General features: G+C 51.7%; 1 protein-coding gene and 1 long non-coding RNA gene across 3 annotated transcripts in view; both read left to right on the top strand.

The window, feature by feature from the left end:
• LOC137861003 (uncharacterized) overlaps positions 1-4,874 on the top strand; it is a 37,249-nt gene extending 32,375 nt beyond the window's left edge. For both annotated transcript variants that reach the window (XR_011099303.1, XR_011099304.1), the window contains 2 exons: positions 733-903; positions 1,011-4,874. This is a non-coding gene — a long non-coding RNA (uncharacterized lncRNA). The remainder of the gene's footprint in view (positions 1-732; positions 904-1,010) is intronic.
• A 301-nt stretch (positions 4,875-5,175) lies between these two features.
• The window catches only part of IGSF3 (immunoglobulin superfamily member 3), an 81,135-nt gene continuing 67,687 nt past the window's right edge, over positions 5,176-18,623 (top strand). The window contains exon 1 of the mRNA XM_068691903.1: positions 5,176-5,603. Within this exon, the coding sequence (XP_068548004.1) occupies positions 5,549-5,603 (55 nt within the window). The 5' untranslated portion in view covers positions 5,176-5,548. The remainder of the gene's footprint in view (positions 5,604-18,623) is intronic.

The following is an 18,623-nucleotide window of genomic DNA, read 5'->3' as shown; positions in this document are numbered from 1 at the left end:
AGGAGGTGCTGCTGATGTTCAGCTGGCACCTCACGTGTTCCAGTTTGTAACTGGCCCCAGTGCCCCAGGTGTGGCCTCACCAGTGCTGAGCGGAGGGGAAGCTTCACGTTCCTCCACCTGCTGGCAGCACTGCTCCTAATGCAGCCAGGATGCCATCAGAGCCTCCCTTGCAGCAAGGGCACGCTGCTGGCTCGTGTTCACCTTGGTGTCTGCCAGGACACCCAGGGCCTTTTCTTTTTGAAGAGAACAATCTGGGGGAGGGGATGAATGGGGGAGCAAGTCTTGAAATTTAACATTCAGTGTCCAGGCAGAAGGTGAGACTTCTGGGCTTTCATTCCTGCTGTCATGAATATTTTAGGTTTTAGATAGTGATTCTTCTATGTAAAGTGCAAAACAATCCTGTGAGTAAGGGAATGGTGTCCTGGACTTCTCCCTCCTAGATGATTCCCAAATCATTTGGTTATGACATAAAGGTGACCAACGCCCACAGCAAAATGCAAACAGAGTCGCTGCTATCTTCCGAAATCTGCTGTCAGGCCAATATTGAGAGAGGTATGCATTATGTATTGGCCTCAATCACAGAAATGAAGGTGTGGACTCTGAAGTCTAATGATTACATACTTCATCCAGAGTAACAATCAAAGTGCTTATCATAGCTAACTGGATGAAAGAAATGTTTCAGGATAAATGACAGTAGCAGAGAAACTGCTTTTTTTTTTTTTTTCTGTACAGTTGCCCAGGACCGTTTAGAAAGAATTCAGACACACCCAAAGAGTCCCACGGTGTTAGATCCAGCCAGGAAATTGATTTTCTTTCTTCAAAATGATTCTGTGGAAAAACGTGAAGTGCAACCAGGAGTTCAAAGTCTTGTGGGATAAGAGGCTGAAAGTCTGCTTGGCAAAGGTGATTTTTTTTTTTTCTTGGTACTAATGAAAAATCCATATTTTTTTTTTCTGGTTGATGCTGGAAATGCCTATTTGCCCATTTCTCTATGTTGCTTTTCTTCCCAGTGTAAACAAGTAAATGAAAAGGAACTGCTGCTCCACCAGTTATCACGAGGCTTGAGGCTTGAATCCAACCTTTTACTCACCTATCTCATTGTGGCACATGCAAATCACAGGGAAATCTGAATTAACCAGCAAAACATCACAAACCTGGGACTTGAGCTTGGCTTTAGGAGGTAGGATTAGAAAGCAGTTGGGTGGCCACCTTGCCTGTGGGCTTCTTCATCTTCGGCAAACATCGTTTGCTCTGCACGTGTTCCAAGCCAGTGGTGTCATGTTTTTCCTCGCAGACAGATCATAACCTCAGGCAGACCACAACTTCATACGTGGGGACATTTAGGAAAAAATTGGCATACTCTTCTGTCAAGCAACAGTTAAAATCTGCAAAGGGATTAGCTGCCATACACTCTGGTGCTTGCTGACAGATGTCCTGAAAATCTGGAAACACGTTGATCTATCTTTGCATAGGGTTGGGGTTTTTTTTGTTTTTTTTTTTTTTTTTTTTGCTTCCCCCTCTTTCTCTCTCTCCTCATCCCTCTGCCCAGGGTACAAATGGGAATTCCTTTCACCAGCAGCAGCCTGGGAACTGCCTCAGTGCCATCCACGGAGCAGCGAGCTGGTCCCAGGGGGCAATCTCAGCTGCACTAGACCCAGATACTCAGCCTGGCTGTGGTTGCCAGCTTTCCTGCGATGGCAGTACCGCTGCTTTGTACCAGGGCAGTTAGGGTTTTATCTCTGTTCCAACTGCAACCTCTCAGATCGTTTTAAAGGAGCTTAAATGTTGGCCATTAAATATAAATATCTTCTTTTTCCTCTGGGTGAAACCAGTGTGCAAAACTTTGCAGTGTAAATAAGGGCTGGAGAAAATGTTTTTAGAATTGTTTCAGCTCAGCTAAATGGCCGTGGCCACTTGTCCCCTCCATGCCCCTGAGCTGTAGGTGTGTCTCCTCTCCCTTTCAGCAATGTGGCAGAGGAGGTTTGACTGGATCATGACATCCCCCGTGCACATCTTCAGGCCAAAGGATCCTGATTTCTGTGGATTTTCTTGCATGGTCTTGGACAAATCACATAGGACGTTGTTAAAAAGTGTGGGTTTTGTTTGTTTGTTTGTTTTCTGCATGATTTGATTTCTGATTGCTCAATCTGCAGCTCTGAGGTGGCCTCTAAGAGGAGACAGATGTGTGTGCGGGCACAACCTTCTCTGAGTGATGCTCTTTTAAACCATCCATCTCTGCTCGGAGGCAGTCCCTCACAGCAGGTCAATCCTGCAGCTGCAGTTTAACCTCCCCTTCATCTCTTTCCCCATATCTGCTTTCCTTCTGTGCAGGCAGGAGATCACTCTTCCTGACTTGAGGAGGAGTGGGGAGCCTCCAGCCTCACCAAAAATAAGTCTGGGGCCTGCTTGAGCCCAGTCCCCTGGCTGCTGTGCTGTGTTGCCACTACTCTTGCCGCACACTGGGTGAGCAGAGCACCCGGAGTCAGGGTGTGGATGTCCCTTTGCTTCCCCAGGGCAAAAGATACAACTCCCCATCACAGCTGCTGCATTACAACAGCTCCTGGCAGTTCGGAGGAAATCCACCCTCACGTCCCTGTCTGCACAGCAGCCGCCCATCTCGCTAGGGCTGTGGACACCCTGGGGGCTGCTGGTGCTAGAAGAGGCAGGGTGGGTGGGAGCACTGCCCGTGGTCACCCTGCCTGGGCTATTTCAGCACCCCGCTGCTAGCGAGCAAGCACGTGGCGAGGCCTCAATGCACGGCCTCTTCAGGGGAAGGTGCTGCTCAATGGCCCGATTGTGCTGTGAGCACGAGGCAGCCCGGGCCTGCCTTCCTGAGAGCTTCCTCGTGGCCGCCGCGTGCTTGAAAGGCGCGTCTGTCAGACCACCATCTCCTTCCTCCTCCCTCGGGCACAGGAACAAACCCAGGGACAGACGGACGGACGCCCCCAGGGAGCAGGAGCCCCACCAGCAGCCAGAAATGCCTGGCTGAACCCAAGCGCTAACTCGGTTTCCCCACTGACGCAGGCTTGGGGAGGATGTTTTCCTCCGAAGTTGGGGAGTGTTTGCAACGTCCTCTGAGGAGGAGCGCCCTGGTGAACGCTAAGCTATTTTTATTATTGGGGTCAGGCGGGAGAACAAGCGCAAAGGTGATGAGGCTTTTGAAACGCAGGTTCCCATTAATAGTCTTTAGCACACGCAGTTCTTGTTATAATCTAATTTGACTGGAATTGGATTAATCTTATAATGCTATAATGTCATTTCCATGGTCTTTTTATATTTTTATTGTTACTGTGCATTAATGCAATACTCTGCGAGAGCTCTTTGAAGAGGATGTGAATGTTTAGTGAATCTCCGATAACATTTTTGCAGGGCATTTCTGTGCTTCTGTTAGGCTCCTACGTTGTGCAGTCACACGTACTGTAAAAACTAAGAACGCACCCAAATTCACCTCAAATTGTCTTGCAACAGGCTCTGCTGGTGAAAGCAATGCATTCAGAGCAAGGAAAGCAGGGCTCTGCTCCCAGCTTTTCCCTGAACTGCTCTGGGAGCTCACCTGAATCATGCTAGTGTTTCCAGCCTGAGATGGAAATAATTTGTCTAGACAGGAACAGAATGGGTCCCTGGTCTATATCCATTTCCATCTAGAAAACCCTGCTGGTATCACCAAGCTTTAATATTTCCTTCTCATTCAGTGTATCCTGAGCAAATGTTTTTTCCCCATCCTGTGCCCTGTATTTCTTAGTTCACTTCCTTTTTTTTTTTTTTTTCCCCCTGTTGCTTTTATTTATTTCTCTAGTTATACATCGTTTGAAGCATTAAAGATCTTTATCCTGCATACATTTAGAAACGCTGAAGGTTTTCTTCAAATTAGCCCCCCAGTGCTTGCTCTAAATACTCGTGGGCTTGTTCATGAGGCCTTATAATAGGAGACTGCACGCCAACAATACTAAGCAAGCTCAGTGATATCGCACTGCGTGACGTTTCAGCCCCAAAATCACCTAAGAGAGAAGGCAAATAGACTGGTGTTTTCCATCAACTCTTATCATCACCTCTGTTCTTTTTCCAAGTCTCACTTGAAGGCAGTCTAGATGTAATTAAAGCTTAAGGGCCAAAGCGTGAGCTTCATTTTCAGCGCAAAGCCATCGCTAACCCTTTCTCTTCCGCTCTTCCCCAGTCATTCTGCTCTCCGGCTCCTCTGTTCTCCGAGCATGACAAAGCTGCAAATTAAACCTCCCACTCTGAAAATGTCACAGCTTAACGTTATTAGCCTGCAGAAACAGAATTTGCTAGGTCACTAGGTGCTAGCTACCACTGGATCTGCCACAGCCACCGTGCCGGGAAACGAGTCCATGTGGCAGTACCGACAGCTCTGAGTCCTGCGTGCGCAGCTCCTAGGGACTTGGCAGGTCGTACCGGGAGGCTTGGGACTGCCTTGGCGTGGCACGGGCAGGTTGGGCTCCTGCATTTGCAGCACCCAGGCCTGATCTGGGACCCAGTGCACAGGCAGAAGGGTCTCCTGCACAGGGTCCGTGCGGGAGCAGAGTGCCGGGAGGGTACCTGCTTTGCGATTGCTGCCACTCCTGATCTCTCTCTTACTTTTATGAGCAGCCGAGCAAACAGGGGCTTCACTCACAAGGGCGTTCGAGCATCTGTGCCCTTGAGAAGGGCGTCCTTCATCTCCAGGTCTCGAACAAGCCCCCCGGTCCCTCGTGTTGCCCTAGCGAGCGTTTCAGCGCTCCCTGCCTGCACTTTCCGTGCTCGCCCGGCGCCGACGCCCGGCGGCAGCATCCCAATCCCACCGCCGGCGGGGGCAGCCCTCCCGGAGCGCCGGCACCGGGGGGGGGGGGGGGCGTTGGGGACCCTTCTCATCTCGCAGCCCCCCTTCCCCTAAAAACAAAGAAACCCGCTTTACCCTTTACAACCTCGGCTTCACATCGGGGTGGGCGAACCCTTCCCGAGCGCCTACCCCGACCCGGGCGGGCAGCGGGGGACGCCCCCAGCCCCCTTCCCACCCCTCGGGGGGCTGCCCCCGGCTCGGGGGGGGTCCCGCAGCCCTCGCCCCCCGGCGGGGGGAGCGGGGCGGGCCGGGGCGGGCCGGGGGAGGAGTTTGGCGGCGGGGAGGAAGCGCCGGGCACCCCGCGGCGGCGGCAGCGCCGGGCGGGCGGGCAGGTGAGGGCGGCCCCGCTGCTTTGGGGAACTTTGCGGCCGCGGGGCTGGCCTTTCACCCCCCTCCTCTCCCGGTATTAGCGGTATTGTTTTCATAGAGAGATTTTTTTTATTTTTTTTTTGAAGTGCTGCGCCGCCGAGGCGCTCTCCCCCCATCCTCCTGCCTCCTTCCCCGGGGAGAGGAGGGGAGAAAAAGAGAAGGAGGAGGAGGAGGAGGAGGAGAGGGGGAGGCTCGGCGGCCGCCCCGCTGCGGGGGCGATGCCCCCGCCCGCCTTGGCGCCTCCCCGTGCCGGCCCCGCCGCCTTCCCTTTGTGCCGCCGGGCCCGGCCCGACGCCCGCCCCGGCAGCGGCGGGACCTAGAGGCTCCCGGAGCCCCGCAGCCATGCCGACCCCGCCGCCGCACCTGGCCCCGCCGCTGCTGCTGCTCCTCTGCCTCGGTGAGTGCCGGCGGGACCCCCGGGGGTCGCCCCCACCCCGCCCCGGGGGCTGGGGACGCGGCTCCGGCGAGGCGGAGGGAGGAGGGGAGGAGGATGTCTGCGGGGGGGGTGAGGGTTTCGCCTCCCCTGGCAGCCCCAGGGGGTGGCCGGAGCCAGGTGCCCCTTTTTGGGGCGAGGGGCAGGGCTGGGGGGAGCAGTATGGGGCTCTGGCGGGGTAAGGGGGGGACCCTTGCAGAAGGCAGCCCCCGCGGTGTGAAAGGCGGCTGGGCTGCTCCGTGCCGCCTCTCCAAACTCCTCCGGTAGTTCCTCCGTCCCTGCCCGCCCGCATCGGCTGCCCTGTGCCGGGACATCGTGTGCCCCAAGCCCCGAAGCGCCGGGGTTTGTCGCGTCCCGTCCCGCGAGTGCCCGCACGCCGCCCTGCGAAGCGCTTCGGGATCCCGCTGCTGGGGGAGAGCTGCCGTCGCCGTGCGAGATCCCCCCCCGGCAAATTTGGGCAAGGCAGAACGGGAGACAATTGCGAGGCTGCTTTCTTTGCGGCAGCCTGCGAGCCTGGCTGAGCCCCGATGAGTCAATAGGAGCGGTTGTAGCAAAGACAGCACACACAGCACCCTCACGCTGCTGGTGCCTGCGTGTGTACGGAGCCACCTCGGAGTCGCCTTTTCGTTGGGCAGATTTTCTGCTCGGGCTCATGCTGGGGAAGCAGTGGCGAGGCTGGCGGTCATCCTGCCTTAGGAATCGTCACGTACCTGCTCTGTGATTTGGAAACTACATCTTAAGTCACAGCCGTGCTCCCGTGTCTCTGATCTGCGTTTGTGCACGCTTGCATGTGGTTTCTCACGCCGCCTGTCCTTCTTTAGGAAAGAGAAAGAGAGGCAACTCTTTGAAATGGTTTTGGAGAGGGTTCAAACTTCCCCTAACCAGTAGCTTTCGCCTTTGGGTTCCCTGACAGTAACCATCTTAAAGCTAAGTTTATCCAGGGTGCCTCTGCCCCGCTGCTACGGGCAGCCTGCCATACGTAGCCCACAAGATGGGTGTAGATGAGCAGCGTTCGCTTGCTGCCTTGCATTTGCACACCAGATCTCCCTGGCTGAGGAGCAATAACACCCTTCTCCTGGGTTAAGTGCTCCTAATATGGAGCGAGCAGCCCGTCGCCCCGAAGCGTGCCTGGCCGATGTGGCCGTGTAGCAGCAGAGGGCATTGCCTTGCCGAAGGCTTCCCGAGGAGGTGCACGAGTGGGACCCAGGGGCCTGTGCAAGGCACCCCATGGTGGTGCTGAGCCGTCTCTGGGTGCTTTCCAGTGGTTTTAACAAGGCCAGAGATGCGCGACTCAAAGCCTTGAGTTGTGCTGAAGTGGTTTTAGGTTGCTGTGTGTGAAGCTGAGACATCGGTGACTTACAGGGGGAGAGGCTGGGAGTAAAAAGCCTCGCTTTGTAGCATAAATCTTGGGCTGGGTAGGAAAGCACTAGCTTTCCAAACAAGTACTGTTAATGCTAGAATGTGAGGATAAGATACTGTGGGCTGAGTGTACAGGAGAAGAAATACAACTCGATTTTTCCTTACCGTTTTGCAAACTCATCAGAATTACCGAAGGAGGAGTCGCGGTTATGCAAAGAGCCGGCGGATGATTTAATGCAACGTATCAAGCATTAACTAGCTAACGGGATCCGAGTAACTGGAAACCCGGGGTTTGAAAACCCACATCTGGCACGTGGGTGTAACATTTGTAGATCTCTGCTGTTTTTTCCCCCTCTCGCTGCAGTGTTTGTTACAGGGTTCTTTAAACAAGTGGCACTTCATCACAGCAAGTACAAAATGGGAAAATAGAGCAAGTGCTGTAAATAATCCTCATGCAGCGAGGAGACCATTAATACTTGTGCCAGCCAGTGCTAATCCTATGTGTAGTTGTAAGATTTACCTTCTTTTTTTTCTTTTTTTGCGGGGATGCGAAGTCTGATACTACTCATATTTATGGTGTAATATATAGGAAACACAATAGGCTTCTGGGGAATGCTGAATTCATTCACGTTGGTGACTGGTTTATGAATAGTTCTGTCTTTGAGTCTCCTGCAGTATCCAGAATGCCACCTGTGAATGCAATTTACAGCTCTTTGTGTTCAAACATTGCATATGTATATATGTACATAGACTCATTACCCTCTTCCTCTCTCTATTCATGCATAGTAATTGGTGATTTATTTGCGATTCCTGGAGGGGAGTACAGCCTGCGGAAGGTCTTGAAACTGCAGATCACTTGTAAATGGCATGTTGGAGTGAAATAATGACGCAGGGGTGACTCCCGGGGAGATGGGGGATGATCTTACAGGCCTGGCTGCCGGCAGAGCTCGCCTGGTGGGGAAGGGGTGCTGGCTGGGGAGCTGCCAAGCGCTGCCGAAGCGCTCTGCTATTGCTCTCTCCTGCTTCACTGCTGCTGACGGAGAAACGATGGAGTGGGTGTTTGCACACGCGGGCTTTGGGGTTGTTTGTTTACCGAAGCTAGCGGCCCAGGAGCGTCGCGGGAGCCTCATCTGCTCCCAGATGCATTGTTAGCATCAGTGGCCAAGATCATGCTTGCTCCATCTGTGTCTGCCCGAAGTGCTCCGCCGTGAGCTTCCTTTTGCAAGCCCGTTGTGCTGCTGTCACCCTGTGTTCACTGCCCCTAGGTCACCCAGGTGCGTGCTGCAGGACCTGGACCATGTTTCTTTTGGGGTGAGCCTCGGGATGTCAGGCAGAGGCTGTGCGGCGGAGGCTGCCTTGCTATGCCTGCCCCAGCTGTCTGTGCTGGGCTGGAAAGCTCCTCTTGTGCACATCCCCAGGTGTAATTCTTCCCGTCCCCAAATGGGATTCCTCGGAGGGAGGCTCCATCCCTTCAGTCTTGGCCAGGCTGCGTGACATCCTGAGGCTCCAGCAAATCCTGTTTATTTACACAGGAGGTTTTGGTTTATGCGAATTGTTGTCTTCTAGTTGACCTTCCGTCAGGTTAGATTACTTTATTAAAGCGGTTTTTATTGTAAATCGAATGTGTACTTGGAACCAGACCCATTATGTAAAGTGAAAGGCGGAATAAACAGACACACAGACTTCACAGGGGGGGAGGTCACATGGAGTTTGGGAAGGAGAGTGCTTCAGTGTTGGGAGACTTAGCAAACTTTTAGGACCAGGAAAGTGATTTTTCTTTTCTTTTCTTTTTTTTTTCTTCCCTCCTTCCTTCTGTCTCAGTCTTCTTTTGTACTCCTGCAAAGTCAGTGACACTCCAGCCGTTGTCACAAAGGTTATACAGACTAGTATGAAACCAGAGGTGTTTTAGGTGGTGTAACTCAGATGAATCCGAGAGTGCTGTAAGCTGGAAGCATGCTCCTCACTGTGTGACAGATAGCGATCTTCAGACCCTGCCCAGAAGCTTACTAGGCTGGGAAAACTGCCTGAAAGAAAGGGGAAAGCTTTTAAAGCGCAATTGAGTTTTCTTCTTGTTGCTAGGGTTCTTCTGCTCGTGATGCGACTTGTCTGCTCGTACCAAGGATGTTCAGGCCCTCCAGCCAGTGTCTGGAAAACTGCAGCGTTATGATTTGCCTCTGGCTTTTGAGTTACTAAATACTCCTTAATGATAACCTGCTAAATTTGTCTCGACACCATTTTTGTATTGCCATCTATTTTCTATTCCATGAAATGCTCTTAAGGAATGGTTCTCTGGTTAAATGTCTGGTGACATTCAGCATCTGTTTCCCATCAGCTATGCAGAGGCTCAAGTCAATGCCTCTCCAGACAATGTGGGGTTTGAGTAAATTGCAGGGCAAAGAAGTTGAGTCTGCAGCTGCCCGCTATGGGCCTAGGGCAGCTGCCCTGCATTTATGTCACTACCAGCTCTAACCTGTTGCTCACCCTGTCCCCATTAGTGTATTGAGAGCATGTTTCCAGTGATGCATGTTAGCAAGCTTTTTGTCATTAGGAGGTTTAAGTAGAAAATGGCAAGGAGACAAGAGGAAATCTTGCCTTTCTAGCTGCTGCTGAAGTCGCATTTCAATAATCTGAGAGTAATTGAACACGAGCACAAAACCAAGCCATCTCTGTGAAAGGATGGGAAGCTTTTCTCGAAAAGGGAGAGGCTTTGCCGCTCAGGACTTCAGTTTCTGCTGCACAGTACTTGCACAAGTGCTTAAAAGCAGCCCTGCTTCTGTGGCTTTCTGGCTGTTGCTTGGTGTTGGCAGGTCCAGCTCTTGCTGGGTGGCAGGTCTGCAAGGAAGGAAGAGGCAGCTCTCAGGTGTGGGAGTGGGGAAAAGATGGGCAGCCAGAAAGCACGGGGAGGGGAAGTGAGGTGATGAACCCAGCTGCTTAGGTAGATGAGGGCAGGCTCTGGAGGCAGGATCTTGCCAAGTGCTGGGCCTTTAACCACCACACCCATAGCTTTCAAAGCCTGAAAGACTCCTGAGTGCAAGCGAACCATGTGTAGATAGCGAGGTCTGTCTTCACCCTCTTATCCCAGAGCAGTACTTAACTCCACCCTCAACCAGCTTCTCTCCTGCCAAGCTTTTGCTTCCATTTGGGACTTGAAAAACTTCATAGCTCTTCACCTCTCCTGGTCCTGGCAGCAGCAGGGCTTTACTGGTCAGGAAGCACTAAGGCTGCTGCTGAGGTTCCTGAGCAGCTTCTGGCCACGAAGCTGCCCCTGTCAGGATAGCAGAAACCAGCCAGATCTGGAGTGTGTGTTGCAGAGCGCCATGCAGGGCAGCTGTGCAACCATGAGCAACATCAGTGTTACTCTCATGCCGCCTGTTTGGTCGGTTTGGCGCGCTGGGTTTTGTTTTTCTGGCCCTTGCAAAACAGCTTGTCAAGGGCTGACGTGGTTGGAGGTGATTTTGATGCATGGCTGTGGCGGCGCTGCCAAGTGGTGTATTCTGTGGTTTGTTTGGTTTTTGTTTTTGACTAGTTCAAAAGCGGAGATACGCAGATAGCTTCGCTTCCCAGCAAACTCCTTCCCTTCTGGAGTCCTCGTGATTACAGGGGAGTAGCGGGGAGTGAGTGCCGCATCTGGCCCTTCCGGGGAGTGAGTTTGTTTGTTCCCTTGTTGGTTGGTTCAACCCCACCTACGTCCCTGATCTCTCTGCCTACGACACACTGTCACTTTTATGGGTTTTGGCCTTTGTATGGAGGCTGATAAGCTCGTTAGAGGCAGCGGGAGCAGAGGTGAGGTAGACGCGTTGTTCTGTGGACTCTGTGGAGCTGAATGTCTGGTGTGTGTGCATGAGGAGCTTGGCATTGAGGAGGGTGCTGAGCGAAATGGGTGGTGGCTGAGGCCTGTAGAGAAATGGAGACTGCAGAGTGCGATGCTGAGACCCCCCAAAAGCAAAATGTTTTCTGTTTGCCTCTCAGGAAAAGAAAGGCTCTGATTTCATGAGAGTGTGGGTATGGAGATTAGGCTGCTTGAGTAAACTGAGGCCTTACTTCTTGGATAAATCCTGTTGCCTCCATTCGGCATCGTCACCAGTGACGTAGGAACCTGCCCAGGCCGCTCCAAATTTCTGCGAAGGTGGAGCTGGGCTATGAATAAGAGCGATGGGAGAAGGCAGAAGGCTGTTGCCAGAAGTCATCCAGGAGCTCTTTACTCGAGAAAGCTGTGCTGCTGGAGTCTGGCACTTATTAACTCAAGTTACCCAGTACCTACAATCTTGCCAACGGGCTGTGGCTGGCTGCCAGCCCGAAATTACCAACCCGGGTGTCAGGCCTTGTTGGTTCTTTCTTGCGAGCTTGAAATAGGAGCTCCCAACAAGCCTGTGTGCCAGCCCTTCTCCTAGTCATGTTTCTTCGTACGGCTTTGTAAAGTGTTCGTGGTAATTATAGTACTTACTAATATTTATTCCCTTCTAAGCAATTATCTGAATGCGTTTATCTCCGGTGTGCTTTCAGAGTGCTCTGCCTCCTCTTACCGTATCATTTCATCTCCTCAGCTCAGCGCGTGCTGCTCCCTCCCTTCTCCTCCCGTCAGGTCCTCTGCCCCCTCCGCCTCCCGAGCTTTTGCCTCAGCTCCCGCCAGCCTCCCTCCTCTGCTGTCTGATCCCGCTGCACAGGAGGGACAGAGATTGCTGCTGAGCCACCCGCTCGGGTGATAAAGCTCTTTGCGATGAGGGCACGAGCACTGCGAGGCGCTGGCCGGCGCCGTGCTGTGCCACCGCCCGGCTTTCTGCTGGCTGCTTGTGGCCTGCAGACGGTGCCTGGAGGGTTTCACCCTTACGGTGCCGGGCTGCTTCTGATCTGTGATGTCTCCAGAGGAAAGGTGCTCTGCCTCTGTGTCTGGATCCTTGAAATAGAGAGGGTGACTGAAAAGGTGTCCTGGGGATTGTGGGGAGGAAGCATGGTGTTAGGGCCAAGGCCTTGCTTGCTGCTGTTAACCAAGCAGGGCACCTTTCCCTTGCGCACATTGGGAGCATAGCGTGGAAGAGACTTATTCCCTGATGGGTTTTGCCTTTGGTGTTAGGGGCAGGGGAAAATGGATGTTTACCCTGAGCTCTATGCTTGCCTTGTGCAGAGCGGGCTGGTGTACCCCAGGTGCACCCTGCATCAGCACCAGCTGTTGCAGTACCACAGTTGATCTGTGGGTCACCAGCATGTGTAGAGCTGCTATGTCTAATCAGTCCCGTGCCATGTGCTAGTTGGCATTTAAATCTAATCCAGAGTGTGTAGCTGGCAAGTGCTTTAAGTCAACAAGCCCTCGCTCCTCCCTGCTGTGAGGCCATGGGTTTGCTTTGGCTTGGGTGCTCAGGGAGCTTGGTAAGGGACCTTGCTGCACTGTACCCACGCAAGAAGGACAGGGCTTCTAGGAGAAATTATTCAGATCTGTGCCTGTCTGAAAGCAGAGGTGTGGTGAGGGAGGCTGCTTTCCTCCTGGGGGAAGTTAATGTGTGGCTGTGCCATCTGAGGCCACGCTGAGCTACGGCAGGGCTGGGGGAGCTGTGCCTTGGAGAGGTGTGTGGCCTTTCAGAGGCCTGCCCGTACCGCTCTGCATCTCTTAGCTCTCATCAGGATGGAAAAAAAAATGGGCGGTCCAGGCTGTTCCTGTTGTTCAGATGGGTTGTTTTTGAGGGAGGATATAGGGATGATGGGGGTGAATGTGAGAGAGGAATCATTGTGCCTCAAACACCTAATAGCTGCACTAGCAGGCCCACTGGGATGTGTCACTAAAAGCATCCTAATGATCTCGATGTAATGGCTCGGAGCCTTGGAAACCCACTTGCTGGGAAGGGCAGCCCAGGGTTTGGCGTGTGGCTGCTGGAGGAGGAGAGCTGGGTTTCCAGCAGGCTCTTCAGAGCACCCATCCATGAGAAGGGGCTGGAGGAGAGCCATGTACGGGGCTTTGCCATGACATGGGATCAACTTGGGAGATGCAGCCAAGCAGCAGCTACCCCTGTTAACCTCGGAGGTGCTGCCTACCGGTGACTGCAGCTGTGTGGGGGCCAGCAAAATCCCTGAAGAGATTTAATCTGAGGGAAGGGTAATTGTCTTTAGGGAGGCATCTGTGTTGCTGGAAGAGAGGAGCAGAAGAGCACTGCCTGTGAGCTTGGATGCTGCAGAGCATGTGGAGGGAGAGGTGCTGGGAGCTGCAGCTCCCACCCCAGCAGCAGGAGCTCCACTGCTTGCGGTTCTTCCAACCACAGCTGTTCCTCAGGTGACAAAATCTCATCTCCTGCTCCGGGCAGTGGCCTGGAAAAAAGGTAGACTGTTTCTTGACTGTAAAAATGCTGGAAGTAAGACTTATATAATGAAAAGAGTCAGTCCTGGAAACCATCAGCAGAGCCCTGAAGGCCCACCGGATCTGCAAGGATGGTGAGGAAGGGGTAGAAGTGAAGATGGGAGAAAGCAGGACTCGAGTTTTCTGATGGATGGATGTTATTCTCGTGTAAAATAAACACATGTATGTGACCATAGAAGTGCTGTGTTAGGTGCTCTATAGTTGCAGAAGTGATGAGCACCAGTTCCTACATTGTTCTTGGTACGTGGATGTGAGTCTTGAGTGTGGGTAGCATGCAGAGAGGCTTCTGGGGAAAGCACACCAGCGCGTTAAACAGCTAGAGGCCAAAAATAAATTATCAAAAGAAAGAATTGAGAAATTAACAAACCTAAACGGATGTCTGCAGCTCTAAGAAAAGGGTGTTGTATTTGAAAGTATATTTTTGAAAATCCATTTGCTTAGTCATCTTACAGATAACTTCGCTATTTTTACCTTCTTTGCTTTGATGACACTTCACTGTCTATATAATGTATTTAGCATCTGCATTCTCTTTGCATGTACAGGCGAAATTATTTGCTAATTTTGAGTTGGCTTTGTACAATTGCTGTACCTCTTGGCTGTGAAATAAGTGAAAAAAATGTTCTTAAAACTATTTTAAAGGAGCATAGCTGGCATTATTTGTAGAATTATAGCACCTTAGAATGGTTTGGGTTGGAAGGGACCTTAAAAACCATCTAATTCCATCCCTATTGCCATGGGCAGGGACGCCTCCCACTAGACCAGGTTGCTCAAAGCCCCATCCAACCTGGCCTTAAACATTTCCAGGGTTGGGGTATCCACAACTTCTCCGGGCAAGATTTCCCCTTATTTAGCCCATCTCCTTTGTCTGCAATCAGATTTGAATAGAGTATATATTTCCATGCCATGTTAAGTATAATAAAGACTGTGAACTCAACTCCCCCAACAGAAAAATAGGGATGTTTGGGTTAAGCACAGTAATCTACTGGGGAATGAATGCAAGATCAAGGGCAATTGCAGATTTTTATTTCTGTCTTTTGCAGGGGCTGTGGCATTGCTAGCAGGTTGCTCACAAATGGTGGCTTAGATTACTGCTTCTGCAGGCAGCAACGTTTGCATCTTGCCATTCCTATTTGATCTGCAAGCAATGATGAGAGCTGTATACTTGAATTCAGATTTTCAGAGTAGCAGTCTGCAGTCATTAGGGCAGTGCTTAGACCCCAGAGGCTTGTTCTGTGTTTTCATCCTGTTTCAGTAACTGTGTCTCTTGTTATCTTGTTCCTGAATATTTTCTCTTGTAAGAGAAGACTGTTTGTTGCAGCTGTTAAACCTCAAATGTCTTGAATTTCCCTTAGGGAAGAGGAGGAAGAGTTCCTGAGGTTTCTGCATGAGAAGACTGCAGAAACACCTACGTGTGTTATCCTAAGTATACAGCCGGGAGGTGTTATTGGTGCTGTCCTAAGCAACGGATGAATTCTGGCTAGTTCAGCCTGTGATTCCTCTCTCGCTGTGTTGAAGAGGTTTAGGGAGGTAGTTGAAGTTTCTTTTTTTCTCTTTGGCATGTAGTAGCACTGGATGCCTCTGGTTGCTGTTGTCAGAGCAGTGCAGCTAGGAGGTGTCAAAGGAAATTATGGATGTTTGTTTGGTCTCCTGGCTGGATATAATAATGAGTGTTTTAGTGAAATGCGCATTGAATAAACATCGGGTAAATCTCCTAGGACAAGCGCTGCTGGTGTCTGGAACTGTGCTTGTCTCCTATGGCAGAATTTTAAGAAAAATCATCTGATAAGAGGAGCTTTGTGCCATGCGTTTGGTTTCCATTGATTCAGTGATTTGTGATGCTCCTTATGCTTCCTCTTAAACCAACCAACGTTGGGAGAGGATTATGTGGGTAAAAATTTTGTATGCCTATATGCTGTCAGTGTTGGTTCTTTCTCCCCCATCCACGGTGCCAGCAGCTGATTTGGGCTAAGGCACAACCCATTGCTGTACTAATGTGTTCGTGTCATCCTGCTGGCCTGATGTAGCCTGCCAGCCCAGCCTTTTGGGGCTGGAGATGGTTTGGGTCTCATTTACACCGTTTTCCTGGGCAGAAGCATGGGAGTGGCTCCTTCATCAGCAGAGGGGGGTCAGCAGACCTGGAGCAGGTGGAAATCTCCATTCATGTGATCACTGCTTTATGCAGTCATTGTTAAATATATATTTTTGGAACTTCTTGCAGCCCTTTTTGCCTTTTCAGTGCTTCCCTTCATGCTCGGGTGTGCTCAGTAGCACTGCATAACTGGTGGCATTGTCTTTGCTTCACTGCACAGCTCTCACCAGCTTCCCTCCTGCCTGCTGTGGTGGCTTCTGATCTTCCTCCAGGTGGGGAGGAAGGAGCATTTTAACAGTATGGTAAAAGTTAGTGTGTTAAAACAAAGAAAAACACCGTAAACCAAGCTCCCACCCCCATCTCCATGGTAGTGGAGGTCTCTGTGTCACCTTCTCCCCACCATTGTGCTGGTGTCCACCAGGCTCTTCAGTCCCCAACTGATCTGGCGTGTGTGGCATTCTGCTGCAGTCACTGTGTCTCATCAGCTGGTTTCACTGATTTGCTGTTAGGGCCCATAATCAGAGTAAAATCTCTGGGGTGTAGCTATTTACAGGAGGGAGAAAAAAAAAAAAAACCCTTCCTGACTTGCATCAAACAAGAGTTTTATTCTCATTAATTGAATTCCTCTAGAGTAAGATAACTTGGGCATGTTGAAATCAGATAAATAAAAAGCCTCTCTCCCTGGTAGCTATGTAAGCCTTTCCTTAACTCCCTGATCAGAAGGGACCAGGCTCTGCTAAATACGTTGCTGAAGATCAAAACTTGTGCGTGCATCTGCTCTTCGGGGAGTTCGGGCGGGAGGACGATCAGTGCCGCGTAGCAGCAGAGGGAGGGTTTGCCTCTCCCCTCGCCATCCCTTATCGCAGATCATCGGGAAAGATTTTGTGTTTGAAGTGACACACGCTCTTCAGTCACCCTGAGACGTGTGGTCTGTGCTCAGAAAGTGGGGCTGTGCTTCCTGATGGACCTGCAGACGTGGGAAGGGGCAAGCCTGCTCTTGCTGCGTTGGGGTGTGCTGCTTTTGGAGCATCTCTCAGCCACGCTGGCCCCTCTCCTCTCACCACATGGGTGCCGAGAAGCGTTGTGGCAGGAGGACGTCTGGACTTGTGCCCAAGCTGTGGTGTGGCTGAGCTGATGCTGTCACCCTGAAAAAATCCGGCTTGCAGCTTTTTCCAGACTCCATCCATCAAGTCAGGCTGCGGTGCCCGTGGTCACAAGGGCATGCCCCTTTCTTCATTGTGTCTGTGCTGGCTCTTGGCGTGGTGCTAGAGGCTGGGGCCCCTCTCAGCAGCAGGGGCTCTTGCTTATTCTGGGGACCTTCCTCCCTGCTCCCAGGTCCCACATGCAGCAGTGGAGTGCCTGGCTTCTCAGTGCCCCGTTTGCCAGCACAGCTTCTGCTTGTCTTGGTTTTCAGCCAACACCCTTTGGGGTCTTTCTGCTTTCCCTCTCCTGTGCCTGTGACTTAGACATTTTCCCCTCCTTTTTTTCATCGGTATTTGTCCCATAGCTGTTCACAGCACCAAGACATGGTGTGTGCCCCCATCCTCAGGACACTTTCCGCCTTCTCTCCTGTGCACGCCATCTGCTGCCTCTGCTGTTGCCCTGCTGGCATGAGCCTCCTGAGTGCGCCGACCTCCCCGTCACAGCCTTCCTCTTAAATGCTTTTACTTCTGCCATACTGGGTGACACTAGCGGTGCTTCTTCTGGATAGCCCCTTTTTTCCACCTCCGGCTTGTTCCCCAAACCTTACCAACCTGTAGAGAGGGCTGGCACACACATAAAAATCTGCCTTGTCCTTGGTGATTCTCCCTGTGCTCCTCTTCCCCAGCGCTACCACAAATGTGGATTTTCTAACCCTTTTGGTTTCCTTAAGGGTCCCAGCTTGTTTTCCCTTGTCTTTGCTGTTCACTACTCATAGCTGCTATCTCTCTGTCTCAATGCAAAGCTGCTTTATCCCTTCCTCCTCCAGCAGCTGTTCTGTCTCTGCAAGCCCCAAGGGGTGCTCTGGCTGGAGCTGTACTTCCCAGCCCCGACCTCTGCCAGTGTGTTCTGTCTCCACAACTTACTTTCCAAGGGTTTTCTTGATGCTAACCACTGCTGTACATCTCAGTGGTGCTCCAGCACTGCCTTCCTTGACTCAGCAGCTGCTCTTGTTCTTTCTGGAGTTTCTTTTTCCATGTCCTGTTGTCTTTGCCTTCCATTGCCTCTCTTGCAGAGCCTCTTAGGTCCCCATGAGTATCCTCTACCCAGTTTCAAGACTTTTTTTTTTTTTTGAAGACATTAAGGGGCTCTTTCTGTGGCACTTTCCACCTCTTCCTGTAGTCCCTGTCTCAGGGTAATGTTGCCCATTAATACAATTGGACTGCCTGTCTCTGCTGATGTTACAAGTTCACACTTCCATTTAAGTCAAAATCTTGGCCTCTGCCTCAAGCACTTAAATGTGTGCACGTGCCCACCCGAGTCTTTCTGCTCAAGCTGCAGCACTTCCTATCTGTCTGCCTCTGAAATTTGTTCAGCTTTTTGTGCTTTCTGCTCATTCCCGTGAACTTAAATTAATTCTTCCTCCTCTGCCCTGCCAAGGGGGAGATGCTTGTCTTCCCTTTAAGAGCCCTTCCTCGCCTCATTCCACCTTGTCTTTTTCCAGTGCCGAAGCCTTGGCTCTCCCCTCCACGTGGTTTCTGATTCCCAGCCTCTCTCTCTGGTTTGGTTTCCTCAGGCTGGTTTCTCAGAGAAGTGTGGCTTATCTGATCGTGCTGCCTCCGTCTGCCTCCCCTTCCCGGGTAACCTGGGAGCCCTTTGGCCAATTTCACGCAAATCTGACGGGAGCAGAGAGCTCGCAGATAAGCGAGTTCCTACAAGTTTTGTGAAGAGAAGGTAGCTGAGTGCGAGGGGGTGGCGGGGACTGCAGAGACCCTTTTCTTCAAGGACTCTCGCTATGTCTCCAAATTACCCTGCCAGCCACAGGAAAAGCTTCAGCTGAAGCTTCCAGTCAAATCATTAGCCTTGGAGACAGCCTCCCTCCTGATGGCAGAGGAAGCTCGGCTTCATTAAGTCCCTCGCTCTCGGGGCTGTTTGCTGGAAGTGGTGGCTCGGAGCCCTTCTATTTTCTCCCGTGTGCTTGGGAGCAGCCCGCGGCGAGCAGCTGCAGCGCTGCTTCACCTGGTGCTTCGCCACGAGGCCTGCCAGAAACGTG

This window comes from Anas acuta, chromosome 1, assembly GCF_963932015.1.
Source record: "Anas acuta chromosome 1, bAnaAcu1.1, whole genome shotgun sequence".
NCBI lineage: Eukaryota > Metazoa > Chordata > Aves > Anseriformes > Anatidae > Anas > Anas acuta.
This window is presented reverse-complemented; position numbering and strand designations above follow the sequence as displayed.